The sequence below is a fragment of the Lemur catta genome, chromosome 3 (genome assembly GCF_020740605.2).
Source record: "Lemur catta isolate mLemCat1 chromosome 3, mLemCat1.pri, whole genome shotgun sequence".
NCBI classification, from domain to species: Eukaryota; Metazoa; Chordata; class Mammalia; order Primates; family Lemuridae; genus Lemur; species Lemur catta.
In genome coordinates this window covers 46,296,194-46,317,579 of record NC_059130.1, presented here as the reverse complement: position 1 = coordinate 46,317,579, position 21,386 = coordinate 46,296,194, and the positions used below count along the sequence as shown (strand labels likewise).

Here is a 21,386-nt window from a genome sequence, read left to right as displayed (position 1 = left end):
AGTCTCCTATAGCTGCTCTCCATCAAATTGCTCTATTTTCATTATCAGTACCAGAAATTATAGTATTTATTTCCACCTATTTTTGTCTGCCTGCTAAAATGTCCAGGATAGAAGGAGCTTCATTTGGTCTTATATAAGCATCCAGAAAATGTAAACTAACAAATTTTTACCTGATTAATTGGCTGATGAGATGCCTCTATGAGTCAGGTATGGGGTTTTGGGGCTGTGGCTAGAAAAATAAATAATGAGACATGTTTCATGCCCTCAAGGAGCTAGGTCCAATGGAGATCTCAGGGAAGTAAAAAGTCAATTACTATACAGAACGGTAAGTGCTATAAAAGAGGGAAGCCCAGGAACCGTGACAGTGTTAGTGGTAGAGGCACTTAACTCAGATGTGGGGCATTAAAGAACACTTTCCAGAGAGGGCAACATGAACGAATGAGTCCAGAGAGGTGAGTTGGTGTTAGCTAGGTGAGTGGGTGTTATGGGATGAATTGAGCCTGTGCTCAAATTCGTATGTTGAAGCCCTAACCCCAGAATGTGACTGTATTTGGAGACAGGGCCTTTAAAAAAAGGTGATTAAGTTAAAATGAGGTCATTAGGTTGGGTCCTAATCCACTCTGACTGGTGTCCTTAAAAGAGGAGAAAATTTGGACACACAGAAACAACAGGAATGCACACACACAAAGGCATGGCCATGTGAGGCACAGTGAGAAGGTGGTCCTCTGTAAGCCAAGGAGAGAGGCTGGAACAGGTTCTTCTTCATGGCCCTCAGAAGAAACCAGCCCTGTTGACACCTTGATCTCAGGCTTCTAGCCTCTGGAACTGTGAGACAGAGCATAGATTTCTGTTGTTTAAGCCACCAAGTCTGTGGTATTTTGTTATGGCAGCCCTAGCAAATGAGTCAGTTGGGTGGGAGAGTGAGGCATGGCATGTGGGGACAGAAATCACCTGGGTGTGGAGCGCAGGCTGGGTCATGGCAGGAGAGGAGGCTGGAGAGGCGAGCAGGGTGAGCTCCTGTGGGCCAGTGTGGGAGGGTGAACACTGAGGTGCAGGGGATCAGGAACACCACAGATTCACAGGCAGCACAGTAAGGCGATCAGATTTGCCTCTGAGAGGAAGAATTTTAGTGGTAACGAGATGGATAGATTGCAGGCAAGGAACACCAGAGACCCTGAGGGCAGCAAGGAGGCACACAGCTTCGGAGCCCAGCAGACCAATCCAGGCTCTGGTCCAGGCTCTGCCACTTAAAAGCCCTATGACTGTGGAAAAGTTCTTCCCCTTCTTGAGCTTCTATTTCCTCATTTGTAATTTTAGGCATAATAAGTCTTGCACCATGGGATGATATGAGGATTAAAAAAGACAGTGTGTGTTAAATACTCAGCATAGTACTGACACATTGTAAACAATGATTGATGGGTAGCTATGAAAATGTCTAAGGCAGTAATAGTAGAGCTGGGAAAAAGGGACAAGCTTGAGAGATCTTAAAGATAGATGATCTTGAAAGATTGGCAATTAATTTTATGGTTGGGGGTAAGAGAGAAGAAAAAGTAAAAAATAGCTCCCAGACTTTTGATTTGGTCAGGTTTTGGATTGCAATGTCACTCACCAAAATGGCGAACGTAAAAGAAGAAACTGAGAAGGGAAGAGGATGAGTTCAGTTTCATATATGTTGAGTTTGAGGAATCCTTGCTACATCTCAGAAGAGTATATCATAGATAGTTGAACATAGGGATGTAGTTCAGGAAAGAGGCTTGGGTTAGAGATGTAGACTAGATGGGTAAGGCTGTTCAGACAAAGTGTGCAGAGTCAGAAGAGAAGCAGAACGTAGGTAGAACTCCAGGGACACATTCACAGGCAGAAGAAGAGCAGATAGAATAGGAGGCTGAAATGGAGCCTCCAAAGTGGTAAGAGAAAAAGAAAGAGTTAAGCCAGAGGAAGAAAGATGCTTTAAAAAAAAAAAGTGTAGTCAACTGTGAAAAAGCCAAAAAAAAAAATCAAATACAGTAAGGAGAAAGACGTATCCATTGGACTATGTAATGCCCAGACATGAAGCTTGGCTTGGGAAAGGATGGTTTCATGAAGTGACAGGGATAGAATCCTTATCGCAATGGAGTGAAGAATAAATAAGAGGTAAGGAAGTGAACACAGTGAGCCTTCTGAAGAGAGAGAGAGAGAGAGAGAGAGAGAGAGAGAGAGAGAGAGAAGACTCTATCTGTAGAAGGAAAATCTTTTGTTTCCTCATCCTTCATAACTCCTTGTTTTCCACCATCCTAACTTCTCTTCAGCCCGGGGGGTTCTTAACCTTTGCTCTACAGACCTCAAGTGATTCATAAATAGGATTTAAGGGGCCCATGTATTTAGAAAGGAGAAAAATTACAACTGTAATTTCACCAGCCTGAAATCTAGCATTTTCACTGATTGTAAATTTAGGCAAAAACTATGGAAGATTAGCAGTGCCTGTGACTGTCAAAAATATTTTTTCATATCATGTTACAGTTGTCGCAGATTTCTCAAAATATCATTTACACTCATCATTTTTATGAAATTATACTAGTTATTTTAAACCTGCTGCTAGATCTTATAAATAGTTTAAAAATATTTTGATAACTGTATTGAAATTAGTTTTCTTTGTAATCTTATGAGTTTTATGTTATTTGAAAACATTATTCTGAGAAGGAGTCCATAGGCATCCTCAAATAACTTTGGCACAAAGAGGTTAAGACTTCCTGCTAGTTCATTATATAAGCTGTGTATCTACCCCATTATCTCAAATTTTTGGTTACTACATGCTGCTGCCCTTACTTCTTTCTATAGGCCACAGTTATCCCCTATGTTCTTCTAGGGAAAATAGTCATGTGCCTTTATGTGCTTTTCAATTGATCTGACCACTTATTGCTCTTTTTACTTTTCACATGGTCATAGAGACACCACTTATTTTGAGATGGTAAACTTGATTCAAATATTCATTCACTTACTTGTTCATTACCAACAAATGTTATTGAGCACGAGGTACAATGTTATGCACTTGTGTAATGAAGTACTGGTATTTCCCCGGAATTTATAGTTTGGGGAATGGTCAAAAGAGATGAAAGATGGACTTACACATAATCAGTTCCAAGACAATGTGGATGTTGTTTTACTTAGGATATATGAAGCTTTATGGTATAGGAGATGTCAGAAGAAGGCTTCATGCAGGAGGTGACATTGAGAATGAAGAGAATGCAACTAAAGGACTGAGTTTGCCAAGACTGGATAAACCACTACTCTGTTTTCTAAAAATCTTTGAAACATTACACATAATGGAGTAAAAGAGATTTTTTTTTTCTGTCTTGGTATATAGATTTAATTAGTATGCCTGATGAGAGCTGAGAAAAAGATTGAGGAACAGACTGAATATTTAGGACATCTTTCTTTCCTCTAAGCATTTATGCATAGAAAAAATGTTCATAATCACTACAGATGAAAATATTAGACAAATATTCATTTAAAAAGTATCTTGATATAAAGAAGTCAGGATTTTTTTTTAAATAAATGAGTGAATGACACCTGCTGGCCAAATTGTATAATTTCCTCTCTAAAGGAATGGAGTTTGATAATAGCTAAGATTGTGAACCCCATGTTCCTATCAAAGCAATTACATGTGATACTTTGGCTTTCCTTTAATGAGCAGTAAGGGGGAAAATTTTTGGAATGGTGAACCTGGTGTCCTGTTTTGGTTTTGTTTTTCTAGCTTGAAAAGTTCAAGAAGTTTAAAGACTTTAAACAGTTAATGCAATTTCTTTAACAGGAAGTTAACTGAGTCTTGGAGAGAAGTAATGCCTTGCTCAAGGTCACACAACAAATGGTTGGCAGGTTATTCTAGAGCCCTGGTTTCTGCTCTCTTGCATTCCCAGGCCAGGCAAGGATTCAGGTTGTTCGTTAACTTCTCTTCTACCTCATATTGTTTGATTCAACTATTCAGAAATCTTATTACTGGTGACATCATTAATACTTTGTATGTGTCTAATGTCTTTCCCTTTTTAAACGAAGTCTGCTTTATTGAAGTAAAATTTACATAAAATAAAATTCACCAGTTTTAAGTGTACAATTCTATGAGTCTTGATAAACGTGTACAGTCACATCGCCACCACCATAAATCATGATCTAGAATATTTCTATCATCTCCCAAAGTTCCTTTATACCCTTTTGTAGTCAATCCCTCTTCCACCCCAGATCCCGACAACCACTGATGTGTTTTCTGGGTGTTGTCTTTTCCAGAATGTCATGCATATGTAGTCACATAGTATATAGCCCTTTGTGTCTGTCTTCTTTCATGTGGCTTAATGCTTTTGAGATTCAGCTATGTTGTTGTATGCATCGGGTTGTTTCTTTGCTATTGTTGAGTAGAGTTCTGCTGTGTGGATGAACCACAATACGTTTATCCTTTAACTAATTGATGGAAGTTTGCATTGTTTTCAGCTTTTGGTGATTATGAATAAAGTTTTGATAAACATTTGTGTACAGGTGTTTTTGTGGATATATATTTTCATATGTCTTACATAAATACCTAGGCACGGGGTTGTTTATGGTACGTGCATGTTTAATTTCATAAGAAATTTATAACTATGACTTTTGCTTTTAAAAATAATTTTACACATATTACTTTATTTTATCCTTATTTTAGTCTACTTCTAGCTGTGTCCCATATCATTGTTGTAGAAATATTTTGTGCAGAATGTAGCTTTAGCTCTAAGTGTGACAAACAAGCAGTGAGATGCCTCGTCCATATAAAGTCATGAAATAGCATTTTAAAAGGAATGGAGTATTGCATAAAGGGAAGAGTACAGCCTTGGAATCATTTGTGGTTTGTCATTTTGGCTGCTCTGTAACCTTTATTAGTTAGACAAATTATCTAACCTCTGTGAAGGTCAATTACTATATTCTCAAAATGTGGGTGATGCTGGTATCTATGCTGCAGGATTGGTACAAAGGTTATGTAGAATAATATAAGCTGAGTGAGTATTCAGCACATAATAGATGCTGCTGATACTGTCATAAATGTACAACTTTTGCTAAGAGCAAAAGGCTACATTCTACAAAACAAATAATATCACATTATTGGGTTTTTTTTAGTATTCTTTAGCAATCAATATGTTTTTCCAAGGGGTTGTATATGTTACTCAAAGACAAATGAGTTTTGTTTGGCTCTAGTGTCTATGATGTGTGACTTTCTAAAATAATGTGTTATTCTAACACTCTACCACAGATTAGCATTTTTTACTTAATTAAGGTCATGTCTTTTATATGTCACTGCAAAAGACAAATTATGATGATAACAAGGTGTTAAAACTTATGTAATATGATTTACCTAGGCAAGGACCCATTTTAGCTTAACTTTTGAAGGACTGATATTTTCTATAGCTCCACTTAAGAAGATATTCTTAATCAAAAACATTGACAGTAGGTTTTTAACTTTGCTATTTTAAGACTATTTGCACTCAGTTTACTGGCAGGTATTTAACTGTTAAAATGTTAGTTAATTAGGTTGTACTGACATCTACTGGTAAGAAGTAAATTACAAAAATCATGTTTTGTAAGTTTAAATGGAATTAAATAGTTTTAATCTTTACAATTTGTATTTGCACTTTGGGTTTAACAAATGAGCTGCTGCATGTGACAATTTCTAATTCATAGTTCAATTTGATTCAAGTGGTTTGTTAACCTGTTGCAACTATCTTTGGGTTCTTCATAATGGCTAGTGGCATCCTTTAAACAGCTTTGTTAAGGAGTAAAATATCTTTTAAATCATAACCTCTTTCAGTAGGTGTTTACCACTGAATGATGATATCACCATAATCTTCTTCATCACATTATCATCACCATATCTTTTGGTCCTGAAACACTGTAACAGGTAGTGATGTTTCTGAAGTTAGAATTCACTTTGAGAAAGTATTCCTGCGGAGATAGGCTTAGGATATAGGGGAGGCAACAAGCTCCAACAGAGCTAAATTCTAGGGGATTATTTTTTCTTGCCAGGAAGTATAGCATGTTTATTTTAAAACCTACTAATTCAACACTCTGACTTAGGGTCACAGAATTTTACAGCTGGAAAGAAATTCCATCTCTTTTGTAGATGTGGAAAATGAGGTTCAGATAAATTTAATTAACTTGGCCACCTAGTTGATACTAGAAAATTCCTTGATCCTCCCATTTCAGGATTCTTTCCTATATAAATTGTCTTCAGTAGCTGTATATTATTTATTGTTTAAACCAAAAATATTTGAACACACATACCCATACACACCAACGCATGCTTATTTGAGAATTTATATTTAGCTTATTTTAACTCAACCATCCTGACGTTTTCTCTAATTAGAGATGTTATCAAAATACACAGTGTGTTATACAATATTGCTCTGGGGTGCTTCAGAAATATATATTCATTCATATGTCCTTTCCAGAAAATCAAGCTCCATTGTCTATTTCTTTATATGTGAAAATAAAAAAAAAAGGCATGTGGATCACAAAAAAATGAGTCAAAAATAAATCTCAATGGAGGATATTTCTGGCTTTTTGATCAGGGTTGGGGTCACAGAATCATGCATCTGATGGCTTATCAGTAATATAAGCACATTTTCCCCTTAATTTTCTGCTCTAATAGGCATTGTTATACAGGATAAAACTTTAGAAATGCAACTTGCTTTGTTATAAAGTGTGTGCTATATAGATACATCACTAATAAAATATTCTATAATATGATGCCAAGTATGCTTTTTCTTCAACTTTAGTACTACTGACATTTTGGGATGCTTAATTCTTTGTAGGGAAGGCCTACCCTGTGTTTTGTAGGATATTCCATGAATGAGCTGCCTTCCAAATCCTGCAACATTCAAGAATTTTAAGCATAGAAAAAAATAAATGAAAGAAAATTTTAAATAATATGCAGTGTTGGGAAGACTGATGGGAAACAAGTGCTCTCAGATGTGATATTATAAGGGTAGTCATGGCAACACTTCTGGAGGATTTTAGCAATATGTATCAAAAACCTGAAAAACATGCATACTACTAGATGGATCCAGGTATTGAACTTTCATGGACTTGATTTTAAAGAAATAATTATAGATATTCTCAAAGGTGTCTGTTCAAGGCAAAGACACTTATCTAAAGGCAGCGTCACTAATCCATGTTTAGGGAGTGGCCTCCACTCGCTAGATGACAGTAGCATGCCCCCAGTTGTAACAACCAAAAATGTCTCCAGGCATTGTCAGGTGTGCCCTGGTGGCCAAAATTAGTCCAGGTTAAGAACCACCACTATAAAGTAAGGCTACTTTCTTCAGATTTTTTAAAAAACTACTTAAAATATTCCAAGCAAGAATTTTGATTCCTTTTCTTTACAAATAAAAGAAATATTGACATATGAAAAGGGAAAGAGGCTCAAGGTACCTCTAGATTAAATAAATACTTCATTTAAGTATCCCTTTTGAGCTACAGCTAAAGTAGGTTCCTTAAATGTTTTCTTGTATATTTATTCTTGCTTCTTTTTATGCTCTAAGGTATAATTTTGACACAGCTACTACCTCACAACCAAATTTTTTTTTAAACTCTGAGCTAAGCTGTTCTTTCTTTTACGAAAATTCTTTAAAAAAAAATTCTTTTATTTTCCTGATACTACAAAGTTTTCTCTATACATTATGCCCTTTGAAAACAAAAGCAACCTATGAAATTTGAGGGCAGATATTTTCATCTCCATTCTGCAGATAAGGAAATTAAGTGAAGCAGGACTCAGGGCAGGTTTCTAGAGTATCAAATGTTCTTTTCATTTCATCCATGGTAAGCATTATTTTTGAAAATATTGGGGTTTTATATTAAGAGGGCCTTGAGGAAAGGGAAAAGGGAGGAAGGCAGAGAAGGGAAGAAGAACCGGAGAAGGAGAAGAGAAAAAGTTTAGAGAATCCTAGTGGGACAATAAACAATAAAAACTGTCATGGGATCCAGGATGATGTAATCTCACCGTTGAAGCCATTGTAGTGCGCCTTGAGATTCAGTGCTCCATATACTCCTCCATCTCAGCATATCCTCCACTGCCTCCCCAACTTCCACCCCCTCTACCTCCTACTCTCCCAAGTGCGTGTACCCATGCATGCACACCCTTGGGGAAGGTCCTCTTCCCCGCCTCCCCAACACTTATCCACTCCTGACCTTGGGTTCTTTCCAAGGGAAACAGTGTGAATATTTTTTGTTGCTTCCAAATGGTTTATTACTGGGATCAGGAAAGGGTCAGCAATTCATTGTCTGTACTGTAAACCATGGAATAAAATTTCTAGAAGTACTTCGAATGCTTCCTGAAGCTTATATTGCCCTCAAATCTTTTATTTGACGGTTGATTGCCTGCCTTTTCAGCCTTCTCGACACAGTTCTATGAAAAAGCAGCCTTCTAAATCCTGCAGCATTCAAGAATTTTATACATAGAAAAAAAATAAATGAAAGAAAAATTTAAATAATATGCCATGTTCAGAAGACTGATGGGAAACAGGTGCTCTCAGATGTGATATTAATAAGGGTAACCATGGCAACACTTCTGGAGACGTTTAGCAATATATATCAAAAACCTGAAAAGCATGCATACTACTAGATGGATCCAGGTGTTGAATTTTCGGGGACTTGATTTTAAAGAAATAATTATAGACATGTGCTCAAAGATGTCTTTTCAAAGCAAAGACGCTTATCTAAATGTTTTCATAATAGTAAAAAAGTATCAAATAAAATGGCAGTATGATTGATTACATAAATAATGCTTTATCATGCAGTGAAATACCAAATAAATCATGCTAGTAAAATATATGCCTAGAAGTCTGCAAGAATACACAGAAAAGTTTTAATTTCTTCTTTATACTGTTCTGAATATTCCAAAATTGCTAGAATAAATAGGTATTGCTTTAATGATAAGAAAAAAGGTATTTCAAGTAAACAGAATAATTAACATGAGATAAAATTGTCATTGTTCCTTGCCCATTGCTGGGTAGAAATAATTTCCTGAATATCTCACCTGGTGGATGCAGGGGCTTTCTAATACCTCAGTGGTGAACTGGAGGATTAACTATGCCCTTATTATCAATAACACTATCGTCCCAATAGCTTTAATTTATCGAACATCTAAAATGAACAGGGCACTGTGCTCTATTTTATGCAAGCTATCTCCTTTATTCCTTAAAACAAACCCCAAGCAGATATTATTTTCATTTTGCAGATGAGAAAACTGAGGCTCTAAGTAGTTAAATATAATGAGGTCTAGCAAGGATTTGAGCCCAAGAATGCTAATGGCAAAGGATACACACTTAATCCGAAGTTAAATTGCTTCTCTTATGCAGTTTAAGCCTCAGCATCTCTTCTCTGGATCATTTGGGACAAGAATAAGAGGAGTTCAGTGAGAAATGATTTCAGTAGGCATCTAGCCATAATGCAACAATCTTTGTGATATAGACTGAACTGCACTTTGGTTTCATATTTGGTCTATAACATCTGAAACATATGATAAACTTATGTGATACTTAAGTTTAAAAACACAAGATGGGAAATGAAATCTGTGAATATTTTCCTAATGGAAAATTTTCCCATGGGGAATGTGGTTAATATCTCTACCTTATTCTCAGCAATATATTATTGTACATAGAAATTTGTGGAAACACTGACCATGAAAATATGAGTCTACCTAATTAATATAGAACACATGGATGGTAAAAGTTTATTCTATTAGTGGAATCCAAAAAGGCAAGAAAGCACTACCAAGGTTGGACAAAGCAGATGATTGACATTATTGATTTTTAGTGAGGTTACAATTTCTTTTGTAGTTTTTTTTCCCAATCTGACTGCATTAAGACACATACATACTCCAATGTGAAAAAACAACATACACTGAACTAACTACACAAAGACCTCATTACTGGAATATTAACCATGAAAATTTTAATATCCTCACAGCTTTGCAATTTTGAGAATATACTGGCATTATGTAAGAAGGAAGAGGAGGAGGAGAAGGAAGAAAAGGCAGTAGACAGAGGCCTAATTAAGAATTCCTTGCCACCAGTAGTGAACAAGGACTAAACACAGACAATGGGTGGAACACAGATACTAACTCACATTAACAGAGAATGGGCAACGTAAACAATTAACTGATGTAGACTCCCTATAGAATTCCTCTGCTATGATTCAGTTATTTTTCCCTGTATCTATGTATTTTAAATTTCATCATGATGAACAGTACCTTGAATTTTTTTTTGGGAAAAAAAAAAGTTCTGAATGCAAGTGTTTGGAGTTGTGTGTATTACACACAACTTTTTAGAATCCATAAGATAGATAATCTATGCTCTAACAATAAACACCTTTTGATACTAAGGATTTTAACTTCTGCCAGTTCCTACCTATTCATTCTTTCAGAAGTTTTTTATACATGTTTCTTAAATAACACATACTTTACGTAAAATATAAGAATTAATGTAAGTTCTCAAGGTCAGATTCAGTGACAAAGTGCACTACCTGGATCTAGTAACACATTTACTCTTTGCTGCATATAAGCTGCATAAAAGAAACATAGGCTGCATTGTTTTGTGCTCCATGCAGTAAGCGTTCACAAAAATCAAGCAACTAGACGCCCTTTAGCTAACTAAAATTAACCCTCCCAGTCACAACAGACTTATCAACAAAAATAAAAGCACTGAGAGTTGCATCAAAACCATGCTGGGCTACTAAGTCTTGGAAGAATTGTTTGGAAGGGCCACGAAAAAGCACTGGTAGCTGCAAATTTTCCTCTTCTTTTCACACGGGACTGAAACTATTTTCACATGGCTTCTCCCTACAACACAGGCTTTTGCCAAAGGGGCATTTCAGGCTTCAAATTAGAACAATCAACCTTTAGTGAAAAAGTGCAGAAATGCCTCTCTTGAGTTTCTAATCCTGGAAACAGCTTGCTGTAGGTCCTTAAGGCAAATGCCAGGAATCAAAGAAATCGTAGAACAGTCTCAGAATGTAAACAATAAAATCGCTGACAGAGGAGTTATTATCCGTGAATGAAAACGCCCAGTGAGAAGTCATTTTCTTATCAATCTTATCTGGATAAGATTGGCTTCTTGTTTGTGAAGTTATTGTGAATTTTATATCTCAGATGTGCAGTACTTTTTTTTTCTACTGTAGAGACTTCTGGAGTAGATAAAAGTTCATGATGTTGCTTAAAAAAAAACAAAATACATAGCACGGAGAAGCTACTCAAATACCAAGCAGTTTTCAGGTTTGTTTTTGTTTGTTTTACTTTTACATTTTACTTTTGTGGTTGGCATATGGAAAACCAAACTGGGAAATCATAATGTTGGAGTACTTTAAGGGCATGCTATCATAGATATTAACAAGCTTATTTATACAATAAGACCTCTGCAGAAAGTGCTCAGCTCGATGCCACATTCCAGAATAGCCACTGTTGCTTTCTTTTTCCAAATTGCCCATGTTTACAGGTTTCACAAATATCCCTGAAGTCTTCCCAATATGCTTAGCAATGATAAAATTCATGGCAATATCATCACAGTTTTGAGTTTCATCTATCAAAGCATGGACCGCTGCAGGTTGCCTCTGAAAAAGTTCAAGATATTTGCTACTGAAGAATGAGGCTCCAATCAGCACCATAGAGTACTGGTCACCATTTCCAAAACCTGGTGTTTGTAGTTCAAAACCTCCATAACTGTAGATGCCTGATGAAGTAGAGACATGCTTTCTAGGAACAAATCCTACAATTTGATCAGGAAATTGCTGAAAAGAGGGAGAGAGAAAAATTAAGTGTGGCATTTCTTCAGAGAAGACACAATAAAAAAATGAACTAATTTGTCAACTTTTCCTTATTTCTGGTTTCTATATCTCAATTTCATCTAATTCCAGGCAACTTCATAAATCTGTATCCTGATAGGTTTACTGATCAAATTCCATCACAACCCAAATCTCTCTGAAAACAAATTTTCTAACCTCACAAATATTCTTCTAATTCAAACATTGTCTGATATTAACAAATAGCAAATTTTGAAGAACTAGACTCTTTGGTTACTGGAATTTGGGCAAGAAAAGTTGACTACATGATATGCTATTTATTCCAGGAAGTAAGATATAATGTGATTATTTTGAAAAACTGTTCTGATCTCTTAGGAATATTTAAAATTATGGATCTACATGTATGATTTTTATTTTTTATTTTTTTAGAGACAGGTCTCACTCTGTTGTCTAGGCTGGAGTGCAGTGACATAATAGTAGCTCACTGCAACCTTAAACTCCTGGGCTCATGCGATCCTCCTGCCTCAGCCTCCCCAGTAGCTGGGACCACAGGCCTGAAAAATGCTCAGCTAATTTTTCTTACTTTTTTAGATCTGGGCATCTCACTGTTTTGCCCAGGCTGGTCTCAAACTCCTGTCCTCAAGAGATCTTCCTGCCTCAGTCCCCTGAGTCACTGGGATTACAGGTGTGAGCCACTGTGCCTGGCTTACATGTATGATTTTACTGTTTTTCATGTAGATTTCAATGTTCTTAAAAATCACTTTTGATTTTAAACAATATTATATTTTATCCTTTTAAAAATTGGCATTTCTTTTTTAAAAATAGGAGATCGTATAAATAAATATAAATATAAAATTATATATATGTGAGAGTGATATGTCAGTATCTTTGAAGAAGGAAGAGATGGTAGCAAAATACAATAATATTAAGGGGAGATTGACTAAAAATAAAACAACAATCAGCAAACAAAAGAAAAACACAGAAGCATGGGAAAGAGGTAAGGACTTACTGGGTTGAAAAGTTTAATTCACTCTCATAAATAATTTGAGTTTTGTTCATTTATTGAATAGGCACTGAACTAGGGACACGCACAGCCCTCCACACACACAAATTAGACGGAGTTACACTCCATTTAAAAGAACTCATAGTCTAGAGTAGGATAGGGATATGTGAAAAAGGAATTACAATACTGAGAGGAAACTGTAAATACACCTGGGTAAATCTGATGGGAACATTGAGGATAAAAGGATAACTGTGTTGCTCGGAGGCCAAGGGGAAGGTCAAGGGATGGGGGATAAAGGCTGGGTGGCTTCAGGGAAGATGTGCCATTTACACAGTCTAGAAGGAAAGAAACGTCACAGATGGCTAGAGGAGAAAAGGGAAAGCACAGAAAGTGAAGGTCATGGGCCAGCACAAAGGCAAAGGTGGATGTCTACTCCCGTTCTGCTTGCTTACGTACAAACCCAAGTCATTACACGACGCAGAGTATGGGTCGGACTGAATTTAAGGAGTCAGATCACCTTGTTCAATGAATTAAGATTGGTTTTGATATTTTTATAAATAAATCTAAAAATCATATTAATACATCTTTAATTACTATTCTAATTAACCGTAGTGCCTGTATTCTGCATCCCCCATTTACATTTTGGATAAATTGATTTTTTCACTTTAAATAGAAATCTCACAGCTGAAGTATTACATTAGAACTTTTTGTCTGAGAAGCTTTTATTTACTGGGATGGAAAAAACTGCTGATATGGAAAATTTTCAATTTGTAGGTCAGTACACTAGGCATGAAGTTAGAAACTGAAGTTTTTGAAATGCTGATATCTACAGAGTATTGTGAACCCTTACTGTTACTATCGGATGCTGTCATATCCCAAGTAGCTAATTAAAAAAAGTTGCTATGGTGCAAATTAGACCGTTTATTGGGCAGCAGTGTTTAATTATTTGACAGGGCTTCAGAGTATTTGTGTGCAGTTCTGGTTTCAGGAAATACAGAGCAACCTGTAAAAGTCAGCTGTTATTAACACCTATTCAGTAGGAAAGAGCTGCTTTTATAGGATAGTGAGCAATTTATGCCTGTTTATTCAAATTAGAATTTAGAAAAAAACAAAACAAAAAATTTGCCACTACAATGGTGCATGTAGAATGATTACTGCAGAGTTTCTTAGCAATGGTCTCAGAATCAGGATTAAATTTTGTGGAGGTAATAAATGCTTTCTTTTATAAAAAGTTACACACAATATGAATATAGAAATACATTTCTCATTTGAGACACATCTACGGCCTGTGGAAAATATCTCTACATTCTAGTTTTTGCCATACCAGATCATTTCCTCACTGTTCTCTGGAAGATAATTCTAGCTCTTCTCCTAATACACAAAAAATATAAATTAAATATAGATAAAAGATAACATAACTTTCAGGATGGCTTAATTAAGCTCAGGAAATCTTGATTAGCCTAGAACAAATTCATCTGTCTTTTAGATAAATATTGTCTACACTGTTTTGGGTAACTCTCACATTAAACCATGTTGCCCTAGCTAAGCACTACATAAGATTTTATACAGAAGGATTCATAAAGGAGATAGCAACATTACCTGCCAAACTGAGAAAGCAAAAACAAGGTCCTGGGCGCTAATGAGTGTGTCATCGTCTACCATTAACACCGCTGAAATGAAAGGAAAAAAAATTAAACTGAACAGTTTGGAAAAGAAAACAAAACTAGTAAGATACTATAGTATCCATATAGATCACTCAGATGAAGTATTTTCTGACCAAATTAGTAAATAAGAAATGTATGCTTGGAAAGATTTGCCCCGCAGATATATTTTTTTTTTTAATTGTAATTGATTTTATAACTGCCTGAGGGGGATATAATCATGTAGCATCCATCACCCTAGAAACTATTAAAAACCTATATGTAAATAAAGCTAAGATTCTTTTAAGCAAATTACAACCTCATGAAACTGCTACAAATGGGAGGAAAAGGGGAGTGGCAAAAATATATTAGGTATAAGCTAAATGGCATCTTACTACTTGGTGTAATGCAGTAACATGTACTTATAGCATATCCTTTTTCACAATATTAACCTCTTTGTCATTGTTGCAAGATGTATGTGATTTCCTTTCCAGGAAACTGTTTCTTGACATATTGGAAATTGCCCCTCGAGCTTTTCAAAGTGCTTTCTTATGATTAACTTCCCCCTATTTTTCTCCAGACAGTTAAGACAAGTAGAAATCTGCATACCCACCCCAGCTCTGGTTAGCTGCAGCCCTCCTAGGCTGAGAACCCAGCTGCTACTCACCATTGGTTTCCAGTTCAGGGAAGACCTGGAGTCGATTTCTCATTCTGTTTGCTGTCTGTTGTTTGAAGATCACGGGGACAGGGTGAGGCCCCAGAGAATTCCATAACTCATCTGGTCCCTTCTCCCCAATATTGTTCCACACCACGATCACTTTGTGTAGATGAGGTACTGCCTGATAATGATTTAACAGTCTCAATAAGAGATCTGTTCTGTTATATGTCTGCATTATGAGGGTAAAGGAATCCAGGGTGGACTTGCCCTGGGATTTTATGTCCCTACGCAACATGAGCATCTTGTCTTCTTTGATATTAGGAAGCAAAGTAGTCAAAGCACCGGCTACGAGGAGTAACACGAGGATGACCACCAGAGAGAAACGAAGCACTCGGATCCCCATTACTCTCCCAGGAAGTTTGCAGATGTGGCAACACCTAGAGCAGAAATGGAAATGAAATACAGAATATCAGCCTTCTTACTAGTCACTGTGCTTTTATGATTTTTCAATGAGGAGAGAGATCAATCTTATTTTAGTTGATTCAAATTCAGTTCTCCCTTCCTCTTTGATAAGATGATTTGGCCCAAGAGATAAAAAGTATAGTCTAATAGTCCCTCCCTTCTGGTCTTGCTTGTTTTGCAGTTGCAGACAAAAATCTTATATGTACCAAATTAGAAGAATTAAGCATTAAGAATTAAGCTTAAGAATTAAGCATTTTAAAATTTTCTGTCATTTTAGCACTAAAATCGGGAACTGAGATTATTTTTAAATGAGATTATATTTCCCTTAGTAAAACACTAATTTTAAACTTACATTTGGTGGCAGCTAACTTATTTCCAAATAAAATCATATGCAGAACTGTAAGACATAAAGCAGCAAACAACTATTGTGAGTTTATTACTTAACAGGCCCTGTACTATGTGCTTGATATGCCATAGTATGTACTTATTCATTCAACAAATAGTCACAGAGCACTTACTTCGTGCCAGGGAGTGTTCTAGTTCTGTGGATACAGCATAGTAAATGACAGACAAGATGTCTGCTGTTAGTAGCAGAGAAGATGATAGGGAGAGAGAGAAACAAATAAACAAATTCAAAAGATAATTGAAGACAATAAATCAGAATGATGTGATAAGCAAGGACCAGATCATGTAGGGCCCTATAAGCCTCAATAAGGAGTACACATTTTATTCTAAGTCAGATGGGAGGCCACTGGAAGGTGTTAATCAGGAGTGTGACAGGATCTAATTTATCCTTTACTATTGTTACTCCCATTGAATAGTTTAGATGCTTACAGAGATTAAATAACAATCCCCAAATTACTAAATATTGTAAGTAATGGAGCTAGGATGTCCATCAGGAAAATCTGCCCCCAGACCCCAGGCTGTTCATTATTAGGGGCTGTGGGGCTGCACTTCCTGGATTCAAATCCAGGTTGAACTGAGGGTAGGCTCCTGAGCTTCCAAAGCTTCCTCTCTCACAGTACAGATCATAGGCATTATTATTAGATATATAATCTCCCATCTTCCTTATTACACCTAAAGGATTTTCCAGAGATGGCTGCAGAATAGTACTGAACAAATAATTGATAGGTATGGCCTAGATATTCACTGGTCAAAAATTTTTGCATAATCAAATCTCTCACTTATATGACAAAAGGTTAAATCTCACATACAGCTTTACAGAGACCTACAATTCTTGACTCCCTGGCTTCCAATAAAATTTCATTTCCTCGCTTGCTGCCTCCTACTATAGCACTGTTGGCTTTCAATTGTTTCTGTCTTTTATTCTTCTGCTATTCCAGACTACTAACTCTTCCACAAGCCTCCATAAACCTTTTAGGTAGGTCCTTATTTTGTAATTTGTCAACTTAGTCTTCATATCCATTTCAGCATATCCTGGATCTATTCTACTACTCTACTCAAGTAGAAAAGCCAGAAATGAGGAAAATGAACCATTCGAAGAAATTCACTTATAAAAAAACTGGAAACAAAAATCAACCAGGAGTTTCTAAACAACATATTTAAAGTAGCTTTAAGAAAAAATAGATTTCTTAGAAAGAATGAAATAAGAACGTGATAAGTATAATGTATATTATTCTTGAGGGCTTTAATTGATCCATGGTCTATTCTGTCTTACCACTTTTGATACAATTTCTCTTCTTAGGCTATATGATAAACAGATACTCTCGTCTATTGCTTAATACAGACAAATACAATAAAGCTGGAAAAAATTTCTCACTGCTAACCAAAGGTATGGTAAGCCAGTATAAAGAGCCACTGTCACTGTCTTTCTTGGTATAATGCTGCCTTTGTACATTTTATTTTTGGTCTTCCCATCTCTTGGAAAAGTACACTGTGTATATACATACACAGAAATATCTAAGCTCTTGATTTCATTTCCTTTGGTTGAAGTTAGGCAATTACAGCTAAGTTGTCATTCCACAGGCAATCCTAAGACTGTAGTCTAACTCTTCCTGGCTAATAAAATATTATATTCCAAACTAAATCTCCCTTTACTTTCCAAATGATGTCTAATCAACCTTTTATGTTTTTTACTGAGGAGACTTGGCAGTGGTTGGGTTAGTGACCAACATGTTCCCAGGACCTTGTTTCACATCGTGAGGTATGTTTTATAATTGCAGAAAGTTTTCTCTATATGTAGTTCAAGGACATAGAAAGACCATATAGGCCACATCTTTAACATCTTCCTTTGAAGTTTAGGAGAATGGAGAATTCTGAGGACAGAGGCATACACTCCATGATGTGACAGTGTGCTGAGGCCACATGCAAGCAAAGGAAGAGCTTATTCACAAGGACAGGGAAAGGTCATTGCCATTCAGTAGCTCTCACTTTTCAATAGTCCAGATCTGAAAAGCAATGCTACCTAATGGTAAACTTTTCAGAGAGCTTTCAAGGGTATTTGTTCTAGACCTTCTCTGTAGTTTGTTCTATTAAGAAGAGCAATTTTGTGTTTCCTCTTCTATCATGGCCTCATTCTTAAAATATGAATAAAATGAATTATTTTCAAAGTGACCTCAGCTTTACCATGATTATTTTTCAAGGACGGTAATTTAAGGCTTTAGAGTACAATGTTTTCATTTTATGTACCCTCTTACTAAAACAATATCTACTGTTAATGTAGTCAACCAAAGACAAGCCATTATGAATTAATAATCTTGGTTCAAAGTCCTTGAAAATCCTTTTAATGTTGAATCAAAAGCAGGTGCCATAAAACATATTTCAGTTCTACATAAATATGGCCAGGTACAAGCACTCAGAGTAAAGAATCACTGACAATTGTGTTAAAGTATACCATGATTGAGGTCTTCATATTCATTTTCTGCTGCTGAGTAGGAATAGCATATTATAAAACTTACATAGAACTATTTCTATTCTCTAAAGTAGACACTAATAACTTATTATCTGGAAGTTTTAGTCCAGAAAAAGTAATGAAAGTTAGTTACTATAGCTTACTATAAATATACACTGTTGACACTCATGAGTGACTGCTTCAGTTTCATCTATACTTTTAAGTAGGAGTTTATCCCCTGGGCCCATCACATAAATTTCCTCTTTCAGATAGCTTCTAATCCCCCATTTTACCTGTATCAGAAAGGTTTCAGGAGATATGAATAACTTATGTCCTTAGAAACACAGTGTAAATATTTCATGTGGTATTTATTAAAGAATGCAGCCCAATAAAATTATGCAAATTTTTTAGTTTACATAGAAAAGCAAGAAGAGCAAGGACTTTATAGATTGCACTGCAAGTGGCACACTGTACTCTGAGAATAGTTAAAGTCTAGAACTCTGTTGTGGGCCCATTAGAAACAGCGTCAGTACAGTTTGGAGGGTAATGATGACTTCATGGCTATGTGGATTTCACAGTTTATAGCTTTCTTCTGTTTTGTTCTAGAGAAAGTTCCAAACCCATCATCTAATTCACAGCTTTGAGCTTTGAACACGAGATAGGAGAAAGAATACATCTGGATGACCTATGTCTCACTTGGGAAGAACCAAGAAGTAAATGTAGGCACTTCCCAGTTCTCTTGCCCTCAATTCCTAACTTTTGCTTCAGGTTTTGGTTATTCCTTTTTAAAATTAAGTCTATGTATCTTTACTGACGCCCTGCCTCATTCCAAAAAGGCTCTAACAGCTTAGTCTATTCCCTGTCATTCTCCCCAAAGATTAAATATAACTTTGATAAACACGGTAAACGTCATCAAAATAAAAAAATCCTTCCTCTTCAAAAATTCCTTGAATGATTTTTTGTGCCTATTATTTAGTAGAGTTTTACATAGGTAGAGAACACATCTTTTTGTTATTTTGGTACACTGTTATTCAAGCATCTTCCATATCAGGGGTTTTCAACCAGGGACAATTTTGCCCTCCAGGGGACACTTGGCAAAGTCTGGAGACATTTTTGATTTTCACAATTGGAAGGGAGATACCATTGCTGTCTAGTGGGTAAATGTCAGGGATGCTCCTAAATATCCCACAATGCACAAGACAGCCCCCCACAGCAAAGAATTATCTGGCCTGACATGCCAATAATGCCAAGGTTGAGAAACCCTGCTCCATATATAAGTTGCCTATTCAGACACACTTGAACATGATGAGGACTCTAGTGAGAAGGTCTCTGAAAAACCCACCACTATTGATTATCCTCAAACAACAAGGGACAAAAGCATGTCTCTAAAACTGCCCCAATAATTACATATCTCATGGCACATACTCATAAACTCAGAGAGCTGAAAGGGACCTCAGAGCCCCCCTAAGCCAATTTCCTTGTTTCATAGATAAAGAACCAAAGGTCCAGGGATGAGGAACTTGCCTACGGTCATGCAGCTGCATGTGGCTAATCAGCAGCAGAGCCAGGGCAAAAATCTACACCTGATGGCATAGTCCATGACTCTTTCCACTTCCTTACGGTAAACTCTGTAAGGATGTTATCAAAAAATTAATACACAAGACTGTCACTAAGTTACCTGCAAAATAATAATAATATAAAATTCATACTTGTTTTGTTGGGGATTTTTAAAAATAGCTTTACTCAGAGTTCACATACCATAAAATTCACCCATTTAAAGTACACAGTTCAGTGGCTTTTAATATACTAATAAAGTTTTGCAACCATCACAACTTCATTTTAAAACATTTTCAACACCCCAAAAAGAAGGCCCAGCATTAGCAGTCACTCTCGATTTCTACTTCCCCAAATCCCAAACCTCCGTTCCAGCCTCAGGAAACCCCTAGTTTACTTTATCTCAAGGATTTGCCTATTCTGAACATTTCATATGAATGGAATCATACAATATGTGGCCTTTACGTCTGGTTTCTTTCACTTGGCATAATGTTTTCAAGTTTGTTCATCTGTGTTGTCTATATCATGAGGCATATATCAGTACCTCATTTTCTTATTGCCAAATAACATTCCATTGTACAGATAAACCACATTTTGTTTACCTATTCATCAGTTGCTGGACATTTGGGTTATTCCCATATTTTGGCTATTACGAATAATGCTGTTATGAACATTTGTGCACAAGTTTTTATGTGAACGTATGTATTCATTTCTTTAGAGCGTATACCTAGGAGTGGAATTGCTAGGTCATAATGTCAGGAATATTTAAATATCTGAGAACTGAAGTAGCTTTGGAAAGAGCATTATCTGAAACTATAAGAAATTTTGTTAAATGTGGATGTAAGAGTAAGAAAGTAATACATAGTCTATTAAACAACAGTACAAATTCTTTCATGTATGTCTTTAAATGGACCAGGCAATCTGAATTTTCAAAGACTCGCTATCCAGTTATTTACTATATCATCTATCCACGTTCCCTAGAAGCAATACTGTTGAATAATTCTTTTCTTAGGGCTAGTTCCTTCAGACTGGAAAAACAACAACTACCCAGAGAGAAGCTGAAAACAAATATGCCACAGCACAGCATGAACAAAGATTAGTTTGTCTTCTGACTCATGAGGTAGAAAAGGAATGAGCAGTTTGGTGCTGTACAATGAGAAGCTGTCATTTTTATTTTGATGCCACAGATGGTAGAAGAACGATAACTGTTCTGCCATTTCACTACGAGACTTGCCTCATACCATACAGATTGCGTCTCCCCTGGCTCATCCTGCAGAATATGTACTTGCCTACAAACTGATGATTATAGAATATAGATATTCAGAAAAGGCCCTTAGCTGCCAAGAGATAAAATCTTTACAAGGTAGACTGCAGGGACCAATTCAGAACATAGGCTTTTCTCCTAAGAACATGCACTTGGAGAATTGGAAG

The 21,386-nt window shown here is 36.3% G+C and overlaps 1 protein-coding gene across 1 annotated transcript; it reads right to left on the bottom strand.

Moving 5' to 3' along the window:
* Nucleotides 1-11,256: 11,256 nt before the first annotated feature.
* EXTL2 (exostosin like glycosyltransferase 2) lies at nucleotides 11,257-16,006 on the bottom strand. Its single transcript, XM_045547433.1, has 4 exons — nucleotides 15,903-16,006; nucleotides 15,098-15,525; nucleotides 14,390-14,460; nucleotides 11,257-11,775 (listed from the first exon to the last, which is right to left on the bottom strand). Coding segments are annotated over exons 1-4 (990 nt in total). The 5' UTR covers nucleotides 15,905-16,006; the 3' UTR covers nucleotides 11,257-11,286.
* Between the last annotated feature and the right edge of the window lie 5,380 nt (nucleotides 16,007-21,386).

Excerpts from the sequence above, each read along its gene's own strand:
- EXTL2 (XM_045547433.1), bottom strand. Across the intron at positions 14,461-15,097 it reads CCCTGAACTGGAAACCAATG|CGGTGTTAATGGTAGACGAT; the intron begins GTGAGTAGCAGC and ends CTTTCATTTCAG. Across the intron at positions 11,776-14,389 it reads TTGCTTTCTCAGTTTGGCAG|CAATTTCCTGATCAAATTGT; the intron begins GTAATGTTGCTA and ends CCCTCTTTTCAG.